This window comes from Triticum dicoccoides, chromosome 7B (assembly GCF_002162155.2).
Source record: "Triticum dicoccoides isolate Atlit2015 ecotype Zavitan chromosome 7B, WEW_v2.0, whole genome shotgun sequence".
Classification (NCBI taxonomy): domain Eukaryota; kingdom Viridiplantae; phylum Streptophyta; class Magnoliopsida; order Poales; family Poaceae; genus Triticum; species Triticum dicoccoides.
The window spans coordinates 78,876,604-78,897,806 of record NC_041393.1 but is presented as its reverse complement, the minus strand read 5'-3'; the positions used below and the strand labels follow the sequence as shown (position 1 = coordinate 78,897,806).

Sequence of the window (21,203 nt, the reverse complement as noted above, 5' to 3'; positions counted from 1 at the left end):
ATTCTTGGTCTTCTTCATTATTGGCATTGTCGTTCTCTTGTCGTGGTGGAGAAGGAGGTTGTTGACGTTCTTGATGTACTTCCTCGTTTTCTTCATCTTGGTGTGTCCCACTTGTGGATGCTTCCGTATCAACTCTCGGTTCACCTTGTCGTGAAGTAGAAGCTTCCACTTGGACGGACGAGGTACTCTCCTTCACCTCCGTTGGACGAACCTTGCCAATAGACAAGTCTTGGATTGCTTCCGAGGGGTCTTTGTCTCCTACATCAATTGGTAATTTCTCTACTTGCGAGCCGTTAGATTCATCAAACTTCACATCTACCGTCTCTTCAACCTTTCGGGTGAAATTGTTGTAGACACGGTAAGTGTGAGAGTTTGAGCCATAACCAAGTAGGAAACCTTCATGAGACTTAGGAGCAAATTTAGAACGACGATTCTTATCAAGAATGTAGCACTTTGAGCCGAATACTCGAAAGTATCCAACTTGGGGTTTCTTACCGGTGAGGAGCTCATATGCCGTCTTGCCGAGTAGCTTGTGAAGATACAAGCGATTTGTTGCATGACAAGCTGTCTCAACCGCTTCTGCCCAAAAGTGCTTCGGCGTCTTATACTCATCAAGCATCATTATCGCCATTTCGATGAGCGTCCGATTCTTCCTCTCAACAACTCCATTTTGTTGAGGTGTGTACATAGCTGAGAACTCGTGTGAAATCCCTTCTTCGTCAAGAAAGGTGTCCACATTTGCGTTCTTGAACTCCGTTACGTTGTCGCTGCGAACCTTCTTGATCTTCACTTCAAACTGATTTTGAGCCTTCCTGGCGAAGTTTTTGAAGATCTTTTGGACCTGCGATTTGTCATCGAGAAAGAACACCCACGTAAATCTTGAAAAATCATCAACTATAACTATACCAAAAGAATTTCCGCCGAGACTCTTGTAAGCATTGGGACCAAAAAGATCCATGTGAAGTAGCTCAAGTGGCCTCCTTGTGGTCATGATGTTCTTCACGGGATGCCTTCCTCCAACCTGTTTACCTGCTTGACAAGCACTGCAAAGTCTATCCTTATCAAATATGACATCGTTAACACCAAGGATATGATTCCCTTTAATAAGCTTGTCAAGGTTTTTCATGCCAACGTGACCTAGTCGTCTATGCCATAACCAACCTTTTGAGGATTTAGCAATGAAGCAAGTTCTAGGTTGAGCCTTTTTAGAGAAATCAACAATGTAAAGATCACCTCTACGTATACCGGTAAAGACAATTTTATGATTGTCTCGACGAAACACTTGGCAATCTACTTCAGTAAATAGGACATTGAAACCAAAATCAGCAAGTCTAGATACTGAAAGTAAGTTGTAGCCAAGAGATTCAACGAGCATAACATTCTGAATTGAGCTATCATGTGAGATGGCCACCTTACCGAGGCCAACCACCTTACCCTTTGAGTTGTCACCGAAAGTGGCATACTTTCGAGGACTATCATTTTCAGCAAGCTCACGAAACATGTCTTTATTTTCGGTCGTGTGATCGGTACATCCACTATCAAGAACCCATTCCTTTCCTCCTGCTATATATCCCCGAAGGTTTGCCATAAGACCAAAGTGTCTCATCGCATCATCAAGATAAAGTCATCATCATCATCCTCATCATAGTATCCATGTTCAACATCGTCATGTGGTGGATCGATTCCTAGTGAGAGTGATTCATTAGTATGAGTTTGACAATAATCTCCTCTATGAATTTTAGTAGCTTCAGAAATAATATCGCTAATAATTCCAACATTTCCTTTGGCACGTACAAGATTTGTAAGTTCAAATAGACGATTACCGAACATAGGATCATTGAAATTCATCTTACTCAAGGCAATAGACTTATAAATAATTTCATCCAGATTTTTCAAGGAATAATTAGGAAATCGTTCTTCAAGAAATTTTCATATAGTGTAGGCACACTCAAGAGTAGGCAGCTTTCCAATCAAGTTTCTAGCCAAGCCTCTAGTGATAAGATTAATAGTTCTAACATTCCTAATCATGTCAATAGACTCATCAAGGGTAGGATGCATAGGATCAACATGAGGTGCACAAGGACTAGTAATGTACTTGTTCAAATGATATTGATTGAAAATTACAAGCATATCATTTTTTCACTCATGAAAATACTCTCCATCAAGTATAGGCACTCTATGTCTAAGACTCCCCAAAGTAGACTCATCCATCTTCCTCCAATGGTGATTAAACCAAAGCAATGGAGACCAATGCTCTGATACCACTGGTAGGACCTTGAGAAGAAGTAAGTATGTCTAGAGGGGGGGTGATTAGACTACTTGACCAATTAAAAATTATGCCTTTTCCCAATTTTAGTCTTTGGTAGATTTTAGCAATCTTAGCACAAGTCAAGCAATCTTCACACAATTCAAGCAAGCATGCAAAGGAGTATATGAGCAGCGGAAAGTAAAGCATGCAACTTGCAAGAATGTAAAGGGAAGGGTTTGGAGATTTCAAACGCAATTTGGAGACACGGTGACTTTTGAGCCGTGGTTCCGATAGGTGGTGCTATCGTACATCCACGTTGATGGAGACTTCAACCCACGAAGGGTAACGGTTGTGCGAGTCCACAAAGGGCTCCACCCAAGAGGGTCCACGAAGAAGCAACCTTGTCTATCCCACCATGGCCGTCGCCCATGAAGGACTTGCCTCACTAGCGGTAGATCTTCACGAAGTAGGCGATCTCCTTGCCCTTACAAACTCCTTGGTTCAACTCCACTATCTTGTCGGAGGCTCCCAAGTGACACCTAGCCAATCTAGGAGACACCACTCTCCAAGAAGTAACAAATGGTGTGTTGATGATGAACTCCTTGCCCTTGTGCTTCAAATGATAGTCTCCCCAACACTCAACTCTCTCTCATAGGATTTGGATCTGGTGGAAAGAAGATTTGAGTGGAAAGCAACTTGGGGAAGGCTAGAGATCAAGATTCATATGGTAGGAATGGAATATCTTGGCCTCAACACATGAGTAGGTAGTTCTCTCTCATAAATGGTAAGTTGGAAGTGTAGGTTTGTTCTGATGGCTCTCTCCACGAATGAAGAGGAGGTGGAGGGGTATATATAGCCTCCACACAAAATCTAACCGTTACACAAAATTTACCAATCTCGGTGGAACCGAATCAACAAACTCGGTCAGACCGATTTAGTAAACAATGTGACCATTAGGATTTTCGGTGGGACCAAAATGCAACTCGGTAGGACCGATATGGTTAGGGTTAGGGCATAACGTAATCTCGGTGACACCGATTACACAAACTTGGTGACACCGATTTTGGTAATAAGCTAACCAGAGAGTTGGTCAGGCAAACTCGATGGGACCGATTACTCAAACTCGGTGAGACCGATTTGGGTAATAAGTTAACAAGAGAGTTTGCATTGTAATCTCGGTAGTACCGATTTCTCAAACTTGGTAAGACCGATTTTGATAATGGACATACACAGAGATATTACAATCCCATCTCGGTGAGACCGAGATCCCTATCGGTGAGACCGATTTGCCTAGGGTTTGTGATAGTGGCTATGACATTTGAACTCGGTGGCGCCGGATAGAAAGAATCGGTGGGGCCGAGTTAGACTTTTGGTTTAGGTCATATGTGTGAATGTGGAAAAGTAGTTGAGGGCTTTGGAGCATATCACTAAGCACTGTGGAGCAAGAAACTCATTAAGCAACACCTCATCCCTTCTTGATAGTATTGGCTTTTCCTATAGACTCAATGTGATCTTGGATCACTAAAACATAAAATGCAGAATCTTGATCTTGAAGCTTGAGCCAATCCTTTGTCCTTAGCATCTTGAAGGAGTTCCACATCCTTTAGTCCATGCCACTCCATTGTTGAACTTATCTGAAACATACTAGATAAAAGTGTTAGTCCAACAAGAGATATGTTGACATTAATTACCAAAACCATCTAGGGAGCACTTGTTCTTTCAACGACGTGTCCCAGGGCCTGGCAAGCCTGGTCGGCGCTTCGTCAACTTCGTCTTCGTCCATCTACGCATGCCCGATGCTGGCAACACCGGTGTGTGCCTTCGTCCATGATGTGTCCCCGGGCTTGGCAAACCCGCCGCGATGCGTCGTCAACATCATCTACTTCCTGGCGCACCACTACTTCAACACCATTGTGCCCACGGCTAACTCGGTGCCTCCTTGCGCCTGCGGCTCCATGGCAACTTCCTCGACACCGGCTACCCCGACTCGACATCGACCATGGCATTCTTCGCACGGCTACCTCGACCACGGTTCCACCACCAACGCTCTCGGCTACATCGACAAACGGCACAAAGGGCTACCGCCTGCTTGAGCAACCTTGTTGGTTTCCACTCCAGCCATGACTCCGTGATGCGTCGACCTTACGACTGTGGGGGGGTGTCCGTCGGCTTGCCTTCGGATTCTTCTCCAGTGTGACTGTCTGCGTCGCTACCATTGTGACTGCGAGGGGATGTTGAGTATCGTGATTAGTAGGAAAGACGAGATAGACTAGGATTTGTTCTGGCTTGTCTTGTACTCCAAGTAGATCATTATACTCCTATATATATGCCCGCGAGGCTCAAGCAATACAAGGACTATTCCACCAATTCCCTCTCTCCCTTCAATAGTATTGAAAACTTCAAAAAGAATTGATAGCGAGGTGGACAGGAGTCGAGCCAATCCTTCGTTTGGATCTATTGGCCAAAGAGCAAATAGTATCAAGGCCAAGATGATACATGCACCACACACAGTTCTTTACAATTCTTTGTATTAATAGAACGGACTGGGCCTGGTTTATCTGGACCAATAGACAAGCCTACCCGACACGATCCATCCTGGATTGCGTCCTAGTATTCCCAGAATGGGAGCTCCGGTGCCCCCTCGCCTCTCTGTGTGCTATCACCCGCATTGGGTCGGACCATGTCCCCTTGCTGCTTTCCACATCTGACGACCGCCCGGCCACACCTCCCTGGTTTTGGATCGAGCTATTCTGGCTAAACCAACCAGGCTTTGTGGACGCGGTGGTGCTAGGTGGGTGGAGGCCCGGGGACGTCCCCAGAGGTCCCTATCCGCGATTGACACCTAGCAGTTTTGGGCTAAACTGTCTCAGTAGATCATGAAGGGTTGGGGGGGCAACCTTGGACGGGACCTTAGGGAGCGGATATCCGCTCTACTTACATCTATTCAGGCCCTAGACGCTCGGGCAGACTCCACCGGGCTCTCCTCCGATGAATGGATGTTGCGCTACGATCTCGAAGACCAGCTTTTGGTCATATACACCGAGGAGGAGGCTTATTGGCGCCAATGGGGCACCCAATGGTGGGTGCTCCGTGGGGACGCTAACACCGCTTACTTCCAGGCTATCGCCAATGGTAGGCGTCGTCGCAACTCCATCCACTGCCTATGGAATGGGGACACCATCCTCCTACGACCTATTGAGATTTTCGCGCTCACGTTGACGGCTTCTATAAAGCCCTGTTTTCCTCCTTCCCTTGGGGTGGCGCCTCTCTGGCCGTCGATACCTGGGTAGGCTGCCGGCTGGTCTCGGCTGTGGCCAATGAGGCCCTTATGGCTCCTTTCAGGAGGGAAGAGGTCCTCGTCGCGATTAAGGTCATGAACCCTTCCTTCGCCCCGGGACCGGATGGCCTCCCAGTGAAATTCTTCCGGACCTTCTGGCAGGCTATCCAGCCTGAGGTTATGGTGCTATTCAATGAGTGATACGTCTCCAACGTATCTATAATTTTTGATTGTTCCATGCTATTATATTACCTGTTTTGGATGCTTATGGGCTTTATTCTACATATTTATATCATTTTTGGGACTAACCTACTAACCGGAGGCCCAGCCCATATTGCTGTTTTTTCGCCTATTTCAGTATTTAGAAGAAAAGGAATATCAAACGAAGTCCAAACGGAATGAAACCTTCGGGAGCGTTATTTTTGGAACAAATCTGATCCGGAGAGCCTGGAGTGCAAGTCAAGAAAGCTCCGAGGGCCCCAGGAGATAGGAGGGCGCCCCCCTGTAGGGCGCGCCCCCTGTCTCGTGGGCCCCTCGGGCGTCCACCGACATACTTCTTCATCCTATATATACCTACGGACCCCGAAAACATCCAGGGGCACCACGAAACACAATTTCCACCACTGTAACCTTCTGTATCCGTGAGATCCCATCTTGGAGCCTTCATCGGCACTCTGCCGGAGGGGGAATCGACCATGGAGGGCCTCTACATCAACATCCTTGCCCTCCTATGAGTTGTGAGTAGTTTACCACGGACCTACGGGTCCATAGTTATTATCTAGATGGCTTCTTCTCTCTTTTTGGATCTCAATACAATGTTCTCCCCCTCTCTTGTGGAGATCTATTCGATGTAATCTCTTTTTACGGTGTGTTTGTCAAGATCCGATGAATTTTGAGTTTATGATCAGATTTACCTATGGTTATTAATTGAATCTTCTCTGAATTCTTTTATGTATGATTGAGTTATCTTTGCAAGTCTCTTAGAATTATCGGTTTGGTTTGGCCTACTAGATTGATCTTTCTTGCCATGGGAGAAGTGCTTAGCTTTGGATTCAATCTTGCGGTGTTCTTACCCAATGACAGAAAGGGTTGCAAGACACGTATTGTATTGTTGCCATCGAGGATAACAAGATGGGGTTTATATCATATTGCATGAGTTTATCCCTCTACATCATATCATCTTGCTTAATGCGTTACTCCATTCTTATGAACTTAATACCCTAGATGCATGCTGGATAGCGGTTGATGTGTGGAGTAATAGTAGTAGATGCAGGCAGGAGTCAGTCTACTTGTTTTGGATGTGATGCCTATATACATGATCATGCCTAGATAACGTCATAATTATTCGCTTTTCTATCAATTGCTTGACAGTAATTTGTTCACCCACCGTAATACTTATGCTCTCGAGAGAAGCCTCTAGTGAAACCTATGGCCCCCAGGTCTATCTCTTATCTTATTTGCTTTCAATCTACTTTTATTTGCATCTTTACTTTCTTGCATCTATATTATAAAATACCAAAAACATATTTATCTTATCATACTATCTTTATTAGATCTCACTTTCGCAAGTGGCCGTGAAGGGATGGACAACCCCTTTATTGCGTTGGTTGCGAGTTCTCAGTTTGTTTGTGTAGGTGTGTGAGACTTTTGAGGAGCCTCCTACTAGATTGATACCTTGGTTCTCAAAAACTGAGGGAAATACTTACGCTACACTTGCTGCATCACCCTCTCCTCTTTGGGGAAAACTAACGCTAGCTCAAGACGTAGCAAGAAGGATTTCTGGCGCCGTTGCCGGGGAGGTCTTCGCTCAAGTCAAGACATACCAAGTACCCATCACAAACTCATCTCCCTCGCATTTACATTATTTGCCATTTGCCTCTCGTTTTCCTCTCCCCCACTTCACCCTTGTTGTTTTATTCGCCCTCTCTTTCCCAATCTCCTCCTCTCTTTTCCGTTTGCCGTTTTCTGTTTGTTTGTGTGTTGGATTACTTGTTGCCATGGCACAAGATAATACCAAGTTGTGTGATTTCTCGAATACCAATAATAATGATTTCCTTAGTACTCCGATTGCTCCTCTTAATGATGTTGAGTCTTGTGAAATCAATATTGCCTTGCTGAATCTTGTTATGAAAGATCAATTCGCCGGCCTTCCTAGTGAAGATGCCGCTACTCATCTAAACAATTTTGTTGATTTGTGTGACATGCAAAAGAAGAAAGATACGGATAACAATATTGTCAAATTGAAGTTATTTCCGTTTTCACTTAGAGATCGTGCTAAAGTTTGATTTTCGTCTTTGCCTAAAAATAGTATTGATTCTTGGAACAAGTGCAAAGATGCTTTTATCTCTAAGTATTTTCCTCCCGCTAAGATCATCACTCTTAGGAATGATATTATGAATTTTAAACAACTTGATCATGAGCATGTTGCCCAATCTTGGGAAAGAATGAAATTGATTCTTCGCAATTGCCCTACTCTTGGTTTGAATTTGTGGATGATCATACAAAAAATTTATGCCGGTTTGAACTTTGCTTCTAGAAATCTCTTAGATTCGGCCGCGGGAGGCACGTTTATGGAAATTACGTTAGGAGATGCTACAAAATTGCTTGATAATATTATGGCTAATTATTCTCAATGGCACATCGAAAGATCTTCTAGTAAAAAAGTGCATGCTATAGAAGAAATCAATGTTTTGAGTGGAAAGATGGATGAACTTATGAAGATGTTTGCTACTAAAAATACTCCTCTTGATCCCAATGATATGCCTTTATCTTCTTTGATTGAGAATAATAATGAATCTATGGATGTGAATTTTGTTGGTAGGAATAATTTTGGAAACAATGCTTATAGAGGAGATTTTAATGCTAGACCGTTCCCTAGTAATCCCTCTAATAATTATGGAAATTCCTACAATAATTCTTATGGTAATTTTAATAAGATGCCCTCTTATTTTGAGAATAGTGTTAAAGAATTTATGATTTCTCAAAAGAATTTTAATGCTTTGCTTGAAGAAAAATTGCTCAAAGTTGACGATTTGGCTAGGAACGTTGATAGACTTTCGCTTGATGTTAATTCTCTTACACTTGGATCCTCTTCTCCTAAGCATGATATCAATGAGTCTCTCAAAGTAATGAGAATCTCCATTGGTGAGTGCAAGTAAAGAACCATTAGATTGCGTGCTAAAAAAGAAAGCTTTATAAAAGCGTGTTCTTCTAATCTACATGAAAATAATGATGAGGATCTTAAAGTTATTGATGCGTCTCCTATAGATATATGTTTTGCAATATGAATTTTTATGATTATGGGACTGATGATGAATCAACTTTGCCTAGAAGGCGTCCCAAGAATTCGGAGTCTTTAGATCTTAATGCTAAATTTGGTAAAAGAGAGATTGGAGAATCCTCAACTTCTAATAATGTTGAACCTACTATCTCATATTTCAAGGAATTTAATTATGATAATTGCTCTTTAAAAGGTTGTATTTCCTTGTTGCAATCAGTTATTAATTCTCCTCATGCTTATAGTCAAAAAAAAGCTTTTACCAAACATATTGTTGATGCCTTGATGCAATCTTATGATGAAAAACTTAATTTGGAAATTTCTATACCTAGAAAACTTAATGATGAGTGGGAACCTACTATAAAGATTAGAATTAAAGATTTTGAGTGTTTTGCTTTGTGTGATTTGGGTGCTAGTGTTTCCACAATTCCGAAAACTTTATGTGATATTCTAGATTTCCATGATCTTGATGATTGCTCGTTAAATTTGCATCTTGCGGATTCCACCACTAAAAAACCTATGGGAAGGATCAATGATGTTCTTATTGTTGCAAATAGAAATTTGGTGCCCGTAGATTTTATCGTTCTTGATATAGATTGCAATCTTTCTTGCCCTATTATTCTTGGTATACCTTTCCTTAGAACGATTGGTGCGATTATTGATATGAAGGAAGGGAACATTAGATTCCAATTTCCTTTAAAGAAAGGCATGGAGCACTTTCCAAGAAAGAAAATCAAATTACCTTATGAATCTATCATGCGTGCTACTTATGAATCAAGTGCCAAAGATGGCACTCGTTAGATCTATCCTTGCTTTTATGCCTAGCTAGGGGCATTAAACGATAGCGCTAGTTGGGAGGCAACCCAATTTTCTTTATGTTCTTTGTTTTTGTTCCTGTTTAGTGTTAAATTTTGTTTCTACTTTATGTTTAGATGTGTTTTTATCTTTTGTTTAGTGTTTGTGCCAAGTAGAACCTATAGGATAAACTATGATGATGGTTGATTTGATTCTGCTGAAAAACAGAAACTTTGTGCTCACGAGAAAAAATTCAATAAATCACAGAACAGAGATTTTGCATTTATTCTTTTTGCTGATGATCAATAAACGAATTTTCCAGTACGTCCTCCTTTTTTAGGATTTTTAGAGTTCCAGAAGTTTGCGTTAGTTACAGATTGCTACAGACTGTTCTGTTTTTGACAGATTCTGTTTTTCGTGTGTTGTTTGCTTATTTCAATGCATCTATGGCTAATAAATTAGTTTATAAACCATAAGGAAGTTGGAATACAGTGGGTTTAACACAAAAATAAATAAAGAATGGGTTAATTACAGTACCTTATGTGGTGGTTTTGTTTTCTTTCACTAACGGAGCTTATAAGATTTCCTGTTGAGTTTTGTGTTGTGAAGTTTTCAAGTTTTGGGTAAAGCTTTTATGGACTATGGAATAAAGAGTGGCAAGAGCCTAAGCTTGGGAATGCTTATGGCACCCCAAGATATTCAAGAATAGCCAAAAGCCTAAGCTTGGGGATGCCCCGGGAAGGCATCCCCTCTTTCGTCTTCCTTCATTGGTAACTTTACTTGGAGCTATATTTTTATTCGCTACATGATATGTGTTTTGCTTGGAGCGTCGTGTATTATATTGGTCTTTGCTTGTTAGTTTACCACAATCATCCTTGCTGTAACACACCTTTTTGGAGAAGCCTATTTGATTAGAATTTGCTAGAATACTATATGTGCTTCACTTATATCTTTTGAGCCTGATAGTTTTTGCTCTAGTGCTTCACTTATATCTTTTAGAGCATGGTGGTGGATTAATTTTATAGAAATTGCTAGTCTCTCATGCTTCACTTATATTATTTTGAGAGTCTCTTAGAACAGCATGGTATTTGCTATGGTTTTAATTTGGTCCTAGAATGATGAGCATCCAAGTTGGGTATAATAAAAACTATCATAGAAAGTGAATTGGATGTTATGATCAATTTGATGCTTGATAATTGTTTTGAGATATGGAGGTAGTAATATTAAAGTCATGCTAGTTGGGTGATTATGGATTTAAAGAATGTTTGTGTTGAAGTTTGTGATTCCCGTAGCATGCACGTATGGTGAACCGCTTTGTGATGAAGTTGGAGCACAATTTTATTTATTGATTGTCTTCCTTATGAGTGGCAGTCGGGGACGAGCGATGGTCTTCTCCTACCAATCTATCCCCCCTAGGAGCATGCGTGTAGTGCTTTGGTTTTTGATGACTTCTAAATTTTTACAATAAGTATATGAGTTCTTTTGATTAATGTTGAGTCCATGGATTATACGCACTCCTTTCACCCCTCCATTATTGCTAGCCTCTCTTTTATCGTGCAAATTTCGCCGGTACCATACACCCACCTTACTCCTTCCTCAAAACAGCCACCATATCTACCTATTATGGCATTTCCATAGCCATTCCGAGATATATTGCCATGCAACTTTCCACCGTTCCGTTCATATGACACACATTACTTTTTTCATATTGCTCTTTGCATGATCATGTAGTTGACATCGTATTTGTGGCAAGGCCACCTTCATAATTTTCATACATGTCGCTTTTGATTCATTGCATATCCCGGTATACCGCCTGTGGCATTCATATAGAGTCATATCTTGGTCTAGCTTTGAGTTGTAAATCCATAAAAGTGTGATGATCTTCATTATTAGAGCATTGTCCCAGTGAGGAAAGGATGATGAAGACTATGATTCCCCCACAAGTCGGGATGAGACTTCGGACTTTGCAAAAATAAAAAGAAAAAAGGCCAAAGAAAAAAAAGCCAAAAAGAAAAAAAGAAAGAAAGAAAAAAAGAAGGAAAATAAAAAAAAGGAATGAGAGAAAAAGAGAGAAGGGACAATGCTACTATCTCTTTTTCCACACCTGTGCTTCAAAATAGCACCATGATCTTCATGATAGAGAGTCTCATATGTTGTCACTTTCATTTACTAGTGGGAATTTTTCATTATAGAACTTGGCTTGTATATTCCAATGATGGGCTTCCTCAAAATGCTGTAGGTCTTCATGAGCAAGAAAGTTGGATGCACACCCACTAGTTTTCTTTTGTTGAGCTTTCATATATTTATAGCTCTAGTGCACCCGTTGCATGGCAATCCCTACTCACTCACATTGATATCTATTAATGGGCATCTCCATAGCCCGTTGATACGCCTAGTTGATGTGAGACTATCTTCTCCTTTTTTGTCTTCTCCACAACCACCATTCTATTCCACATATAGTGCAATGTCCATGGCTCACGCTCATGTATTGCGTGAAAGTTGAAAGAGTTTGGGATTATTAAAGTATGAAACAATTGCTTGGCTCGTCATCGGGGTTGTGCATGATTAAATATTTTGTGTGATGAAGATAGAGCATAGCCAGACTATATGATTTTGTAGGGATAACTTTCTTTTGGCCATGCTATTTTGAGAAGACATGATTACTTGCTTAGTATGCTTGAAGTATTACTATTTCTTATGTCAATATGAACTTTTATTTTGTATTACTTGGATCTGAACATTCATGCCACAATGAAAGAAAATTACATTATGAATTATGCTAGGTAGCATTCCAAATCAAAAATTCTCTTTTTATCATTTATCTACTCGAGGACGAGCAGGAATTAAGCTTGGAGATGCTTGATACGTCTCCAACGTATCTATAATTTTTTATTGTTCCATGCTATTATATTACCTGTTTTGGATGCTTATGGGCTTTATTATACATATTTATATCATTTTTGGGACTAACCTACTAACCGGAGGCCCAACCCATATTGTTGTTTTTTTGCCTATTTCAGTATTTCGAAGAAAAGGAATATCAAACGGAGTTCAAACGGAATGAAACCTTCGGGAGCGTTATTTTTGGAACAAATCTGATCCGGAGAGCCTGGAGTGCAAGTCAAGAAAGCTCCGAGGGCCCCACGAGATAGGAGGGCGCCCCTCCCTGTAGGGTGCGCCCCCTGTCTCGTGGGCCCCTCGGGCGTCCACCGACGTACTTCTTCCTCCTATATATACCTACGGACCCTGAAAACATCCAGGGGCACCACGAAACACAATTTCCACCACCGTAACCTTCTGTATCCGCGAGATCCCATCTTGGAGCCTTCGCCGGCACTCTGCCGAAGGGGGAATCGACCACGGAGGGCCTCTACATCAACATCCTTGCCCCTCCTATGAGTTGTGAGTAGTTTACCACAGACCTACGGGTCCATAGTTATTAGCTAGATGGCTTCTTCTATCTTTTTGGATCTCAATACAATGTTCTCCCCCTCTCTTGTGGAGATCTATTCGATGTAGTCTCTTTTTGCGGTGTGTTTGTCAAGATCCGATGAATTGTGAGTTTATGATCAGATTTATCTATGGTTATTAATTGAATCTTCTCTGAATTCTTTTATGTATGATTGAGTTATCTTTGCAAGTCTCTTCGAATTATCGGTTTGGTTTGGCCTACTAGATTGATCTTTCTTGCCATGGGAGAAGTGCTTAGCTTCGGGTTCAATCCTGCGGTGTTCTTACCCAGTGACAGAAAGGGTTGCAAGACACGTATTGTATTGTTGCCATCGAGGATAACAAGATGGGGTTTATATCATATCGCGTGAGTTTATCCCTCTACATCATATCATCTTGCTTAATGTGTCACTCCATTCTTATGAACTTAATACCCTAGATGCATGTTGGATAGCGATAGATGTGTGGAGTAATAGTAGTAGATGCAGTCAGGAGTCGGTCTACTTGTTTTGGATGTGATGCCTACATACATGATCATGCCTAGATAACGTCATAATTATTCGCTTTTCTATCAATTGCTTGACAGTAATTTGTTCACCCACCGTAATACTTATGCTCTCGAGAGAAGCCTCTAGTGAAACCTATGGCCCCCGGGTCTATCTCTTATCTTATTTGCTTTCAATCTACTTTTATTTGCATCTTTACTTTCTTGCATCTATATTATAAAGTACCAAAAATATATTTATCTTATCATACTATCTTTATTAGATCTCACTTTTACAAGTGGCCGTGAATGGATTGACAACCCCTTTATTGCGTTGGTTGCGAGTTCTCAGTTTGTTTGTGTAGGTGCGTGGGACTTTTGAGGAGCCTTCTACTGGACTGATACCTTGGTTCTCAAAAACTGAGGGAAATACTTACGCTACACTTGCTGCATCACCCTCTCCTCTTCGGGGAAAACCAATGCTAGCTCAAGACATATCAATGAGTTCTATGCGGGATCCATGGACCTGGGCCTCCTTAACTATGGGATTATTATGCTAATCCCTAAGGTCCCGGGTGCTTCGCATATCCGCCAGTTTTGCCCTATCATGGTGATTAACATGATATTTCGGATTCTTGCGAAGGGGTACGCCAATAGGGTGACCCTGCTCGCTAACTCCATAAACCACCCCAACCAATCCACCTTCATCCAAGGCCGGTTCATTCTCAATGGGGTGTTAGTGTTCCATGAAGTCCTGCATGAAGTCCACGCAAAGCGCCAGCGTGCGGTCTTTTTAAAGCTGGACTTCCATAAAGCTTATGACACGGTTCGGTGGTCCTTCCTTCACGAAGTCCTCCTCCGTAAGGGCTTCGACGATCGGTGGATCACCCGTGTCATGCAGCTTGTCTCGTGCGGTCGGACCGTAATAAACATCACTGACAAGATTGGCCCCTTCTTCCCCATCCTATGTGGGGTTCGCCAGGGCAACCCCTTCTCCCCGTGCCTCTTCTACATGGTGGTTGATGCTCTGGCAGCTATCCTCGATAAGGCAAAGGCTGCTGGCCATATTCGTGGGGTGGTTCCCCATCTGGTGGGAGGGGGAGGGGTCTCCCTCCTTTCGTACACATATGACACCATCATCATGATTGAGGGTTCGGATTCTGACATCGCCAACCTTAAGTTCCTCCTCCTCTGACAAGAGCGAGGTGATGATTCTTGGCTACTCCCAGGAGGAGTGCCAAGGGATGGACGACCACCTCAACTGTAGACTGGGCTCCTTCCCCACCAATTATTTGGGGATTCCCATTAGCGATTCCAGGCTCACAGTGGCAGACCTGCGATCGACCGTAACCCGCTTGCAGCATCGGGTGGAACCTTCGAGGGGCAGGTGGCTCTCCAAGTCCACCTGGGTGATCCTCATCAACTCCTCCCTCTCCAACCTCCTCTGGTTCCTGATGAGCTTCTATAGCTTGCATGAGATTTTGCATTAGGAGATTGCCAAATACCAGTCCAGATTCTTCTCGGCGGGCGAGGGGGACAAGCAAAAATACCACATGGTTAGCTGGCTAGACATCTGCAAACCCAAAGACTAGGGGGGTCTTGGGATCCTGGCCTCTAGGCGCCTGAATATTGCTCTCCTGACCCATTGGCTTTGGCGGATTGCCAACAGTGAGGGCGGCCTGTGGTTGGACATCATCCGATCCAAATACCTTCGGGGCCAGCCCCTTGCCTTCTGCTAGCGCTTGGGAGGATCCAAGTTCTCGCAGGTTGTGTCCAACTCATGCCAGTCCTCCGCATCAGCACGTCCACCTTTGTGGGCTCAGGTGCCTCGACCTTGTTTTGGTTCAACCGATGGGTTGGCGATCTCCCTCTTACCGCTCGCTTCCCCGAGCTTTTCTCCATCACGGCTGACCCTTGGGTCTCTGTGGAGGTGGCCCTTATTGACTTAGGGTGCCTCGTGTTCCGGAGGCCATTTGGCCCCCTTGAGGTCGCTGCTTGGGATGCCCTCCTTCAAGCCATCGCCCTTCAGCCTCTCGACGTCAACAACACTGAGGACTCCTTCTCATGGTGCCTAGAGTCTTCGGGTCACTTCTCGACCAAGTCCCTCTATCAAGCGATTGCCCCATCTACGGCCCTAGAGCCGTTTAGTTTGATATGGGATATCTGCCTCCCATTAAAGATCAGGATCTTCCTCTGGCAGTGGATCCGTGGTCGCCTGCCCTCTGGTGTGGAGGTGTGCAAGCGCATCGGACCTGGCGACGGCATGTGCCCCCTCTATGGCGTGGCTGAAGATGCTAATCACATCTTATTTTCTTGCGTGACCGCCCAGTTCCTTTGGTCCTGCTTCCGCGACGTGGTTGATGGAACTTGGTGCAACACCAACTTCCCTGACTTGCTGGCAGAGATTCAGGCCTCTGCCCCACGTCACCGCCACATTAGGTGGCTGTGTGTCAGGGTGCTCGCCTGGACGCTTTGGACCATGCGTAATAGGCTTTTCATCCAGCGTTCCCCCCTTCGATGTGCGACTAATGCCATCTTTCTGTGGTTTCTTGCGGCTCTGGCGGCCGCTTAGCCGCATCTAGGATCAGAACGCCATCAACACTCGCATCTCCGACCTTCGAGCGATGGCCTTCCGCATGGCACCCCCGCTTCTGCCGCCTCCCCGGAGCCAGACTAGGCGTCCTGATGTCTCATGTGTGCCGGCCCCTTTTTTGCTTTCTTTGGGCTTGTTGAGTTGTGCCCTCAGCATTAACCTTGGTACCTTATGTTGTGTGTGTGTGTGTGTGTGTGTGTGTGTGTGTGTGTGTGGACCTCCACGCCTTGGGCGTGTTGTGGCTGAACTCGTGTGCTTGTTTGTGGCTTGGGCGGTTTGCTTTATATATAAAGCGGGGCGAAAGCCTTTTTTGGTTATTCTTTGTATTAATTCAGAGTGAGAGAGAGAGAGAGAGATGGGAAGAGTCTGGAGCAACAATAAATAAATACTAGAAGATATATAACATGTGGTCCTGCTGTATGGCATCAGAAATGAGCAATATTAGTTTTTCTTAAAGAGAAATATTTGTTAAGGCATTTCTTGTCAAGTATCTCATGAGATTGAATCTTTGTGACCATATGACAAACACTCTGAACCTTCGTGTGCATATATAGTTGAGGACCAAGAGTGTGTAAGCTCTCTCTCTCTCTCCCTCCCTCCCTCCCTCCCTCCCTCCCTCCCTCCCTCTCTCTGTAGTTGAGGAGGTCCACAGGGGCTCTCCCGTCATCAATTGTTAGAAACAAAACAATGCAAGAAGGGAGCAATGCTACCTTGAGAATAGGAGTAGGAGACATCATGGAGCTAACGGTTAGTACCAAATGAAGACCGTGTACCGGAAGTTTGCTTCATTGGGTGAACACCATTCCCTGACAACAGAGGCCAATCATGTGTGTCTAAGATGTAACGTATGGAAATACGAAATTGCAGGTCGTCTCGGAGGAAAATAAATTGCACGCGCCGAATCCATTAAAAAGGGTAGACTTCCCCTCCAAACAATTCACGCTAAAATTGATTATTGTTGCTATCCAATTCGAACTATTTATGGAGTATTAGGTGTAAAATTTTGGATATTCATAGATGAAGAATAACTAATCTTGTCTTTGGATTCTGTCCTTTGATAGAATAAAAAATGACAAGAGACTTTTTTCCTGAAATCCCTGCAAAAGAAGAAATTATACCTCTTTCTATAAGATTTAATGAAAATTGATAAATCATTTAATATAATTGGTATGCTTAGTGTGTGACTCGTTATTTTTTCTTTTTTCTTTTTTTAACAAAAAAACTTAGTAATTATAGAAAATTAACTAACCAACCTATTGCTTCGTATTGTTAAGATCCTAACTAAGAAACATTCACTATATGAATAAATACCTCTACCATTAATGAGTAGATGTGTCATATAGTTGTAGCAACTGCAATTTTTTCTCTAAAAAAGAAAAGGGATTCTAGATTAGCACCTTCTCTTGATTTGAATCTAACCACAATAATCTCTCACATGTCCCTTTATTGTCATGGTAATTTTCTTCTAGCCATAGTGTTGAAGTGTGATGTTCATGCGATTGCCATGTTGGAGATGCTCTAAACTGGGTAGAGTGAGAACGATTTGGTTCATGGAGAATAGTACAGCCGAAAACACTTGTTGATTCAGACGGCACCACAAACATCTGCGCTTCGAATGCAAACCATGATAGCGACCAATAGTTTGTCTACCACATGACCGCCTCGTTTTTAATCTTATAACAAGTGTCACGAGTTGTACTAAAAAAAATAAGCCGGACCACATGGATGATAGGCCAAATTGAGAAGAGGCATAAATAGCATGCATCAGGTCAGAAATGATGCATCTCGTCCTTACTTATTTGGGCATTCTGATGTATGGTTGTATTCAATGCTTTATTTGTTGACTATAGTAATCTTTTAATGATGAATTGATGAAAGATATAATTTGAAAGATATTCTTCAAGTGTGAAGTTAAGTATATATGATATTACTCCATGCCAATTGTGTGAAGCACTTCAACCATTTGCAATAACATAATGTGTCCCGCCATTATCTTCCTCAACAATAGATTTTGTCTTCTTTAATATACGAATCACAATACTAAACAAATCAGCATCCGAAGATACTATTTTGGGGTAGACTCAGACCTCAATTAGTCACAATATATATTCATCATGCCCATGACCTGCTTGCTATTTTGTAAAGATGGTTGGAATCTCCTTTATGCACTTGTTTAACTACCTAGGAATCATTTATTCCCATTCTTGTATTCTGCATTACCAAGTTTTTTTCAATAGACCTAAAGTTTCTTATGTACTAGTCATTGTCTCTTCGTAACTTTGTGGTATCTTGTAGCAATAGAAATGTACCTTATTTGTACTATATAGCACTAGAGATGGTCATTATTTATGAATACTATACCTTTCGTGCATAAAGTATCTCAGGAAATTGACTCGTAGCAACCAGGAGATTTATTATTAACTATTCATGTATATATATATATATATATGGTCGAGGGCAAACCAACTGTGTTTTTCATTTCAATAGGTTCCCCAACTTTCTCACCAACACCAATTGTTACCAAATAACGATGCAATGAGAGGCATGTTTGAAAGGGATCAATGCTACCTTTAGAATAGGAGTAGGAGACATCTGGGATTGACCACTTAGTTTGAGTTTTCTATCTTGTACAAATTGTTGGAATTCGGGTGTAATATGTGCATAGGCCTACAGTTGTAGCTGATGTTGTGGAGGTGAAGGTTTTGATGCTGGAGTCAAAGGCAAATAATCCAGGTCTAATAGGTAAGAGCACATGCAGGAGGTAGCAAAACTAGACTAGCCAAATCTGACAAGGATACACCCTGATCCAAAAGTACTGCAAGACCTTTGTAGTTTGAACCTCCACAGATGAGGAAGCAGGATACCATCAACTATAAAAACATAAGGACATCGAGAAAATATAGAATATTTAACTCGCTGTCAAACCGCACAAGGAGGCCACCATGGAGTCGGGAACGGATTCTCTAACATCATGAAGGGATGCCACGAAGCTACAGTGTAATCTCAGTGCAAAACGAAGAAGGAATGCACGGGCACTGTAGCAAAGACACTGTGTGTAGTTACTGTTCATAGAAAATAAAATCTGAAATTAATTTTATTGTATCATAATTTTGTTTGTATGTAATTTTTGTAAATGTATACAGTAGATTTGTAATTTGCAAATTAATTTAAGTCATTTTAAGCTTAATCATATGAATGTAAAGAAGGGATGTCAGGATACTGTAGCTTTTATAACATCCCTTCGTGATGAGTCGGGCTATGTTGCCAGTTGCCACCCAAGTCTGTGCCTGCCTCTGACCCCCTATGGTGCAGTTGTGCAGATCGTCATTCGCTTTCTGCTTTAGTGTATTCCTTTTGTTTCCTGTCAGCACGGACACTCAACTAGTATACATGTGGTTCCCCGGTATCACTCTCCTCTCTTCGCATCCTAACCAGTTTGTTGACACTAGAGAAGCAGCATCGTTGTACAGCCCCTTCAATTTATCCCAGAATAAAGCAGAGTTGTAGATAGTCACACAAAGTCTTTACTGTCCCAGGGGTTCAAGCATTCCAAGGCCCAATTTAGTTCAGGGTGATGATGCTGACAGAGTCATACTATGCCGCGTGTGTGGTGGGGGTGTGCGTCTAAGTTGTAATCGGAGTTTCCAAATAGAAAAATACTGCACTAACAATCATTCTAGTTCTGGGTACCATGTCCCTTGTTTAATTTAAAAGCATGAACAGATAGAAAAATGGAAAATGTCAGTAAAATTCCTGATGCTATGTTCACTTGCTTTCATCGACTGGGAGATAAACGCCCTCCGCTGTCGACCAAATATTCTCAGCTCGCTTGTCTCGAACACCACAGACCTGCATGAAGAATGTTTTAACTCAGAAAACTGATAACTTAAACAAAGGCAAATGTCACATTAACTGAAAAGCTCACGTCTATGAAAGGCAAATGTCATACTGCCTGAATTCATAGAAAATACTGTAATAAGATCACATGGTAATAGCTGGATACATTGCGACAACTTAAAAAAAAACATATGTATAATGATTTAGGATTATCTCTAAAGGTAAATAGCTTGTGACATTTTCATGCCGTCTCATTTTATTGATAAAATAAATTTCCTTGATGTTCTAAAGATCAAGGACTGCTATTTAGAGTTCTTGAACAAACAGTGCATGTTGACATCGAAGCATACAGCATGTAATTCAACTTTATTATTTCTTAGCATTAATAGCTGTAGTTTCTAAACATGCGTTACCCAATCACATTGGCATATAAGGTTAATATATGTCAGAACAAGGTTGTACTTGTAAGTTATAACTGTTATAACACTCACCTCTTGCTGCCCACCACCAAGCCTGTTATACTTCTTGTTGTGACTGTGCAGATAGCCGCCCGTATCAACATGACGCAATCTTACCTTCTGATCTCGCTTCCATACCTTGTCCTTTCCCTCAATTTCTAGCCTGTATAATACCAAAAGCAAGCCATTAAGTTAGATTAAGATAGGAAACTCAATAGGTAGCATGCATCACATATTTTAAGCAATCACACCTCCAATAGTCACCGGTATCTGATTGTCCATCCCCACCAAAACAGCTAACCTGTAAAGTTCACATTCAAGATTTAGGGCGCATACTTAATTCGATAAAAAAATAAAGCAAAGGAAACATACAGTAAAACAAAACGTCTTTGGGCACAGCAAAGAATTGTCCACATGAGTTCCTAGTGATAAGTCTATTCAAAGTAACAAAGATGATTGGTCTTGGGCCTACCAATAGGTTTTAAGAATGCCCAAGCTTCGGTACGACAACAATTACATGACACACAAACACAATACAAGCTGCAAGTTATTGTAGACATTGTCGGTCACTTGATTCAAGAACATGGGCAACAACTTGTTTCTTTATGACAAAGGACACCGTGTGCATGACAACAAGTGTCAATTATCCACCTACCATGGATAGAGCAAGATGAGAAAAATAGAGACAGGATGCTCACCATATAATGCAGGATATAAGTTTCTCTTCTCAGGTGCTGCTATGCCATGATACCCTAAGGCCTAGCGAGGAAACTACAAAGCCATC

General features: G+C 42.1%; 1 protein-coding gene across 1 annotated transcript in view; it reads right to left on the bottom strand.

Moving 5' to 3' along the window:
* Positions 1-19,647: 19,647 nt before the first annotated feature.
* The window catches only part of LOC119338467 (stromal cell-derived factor 2-like protein), a 4,937-nt gene continuing 3,381 nt past the window's right edge, over positions 19,648-21,203 (bottom strand). Inside the window, exons 4-6 of the mRNA XM_037610800.1 lie at positions 20,671-20,720; positions 20,453-20,582; positions 19,648-19,973 (exon numbers count right to left, since the gene is read on the bottom strand). Of these exons, the coding sequence (XP_037466697.1) occupies positions 19,890-19,973; positions 20,453-20,582; positions 20,671-20,720 (264 nt within the window). The 3' untranslated portion in view covers positions 19,648-19,889. The remainder of the gene's footprint in view (positions 19,974-20,452; positions 20,583-20,670; positions 20,721-21,203) is intronic.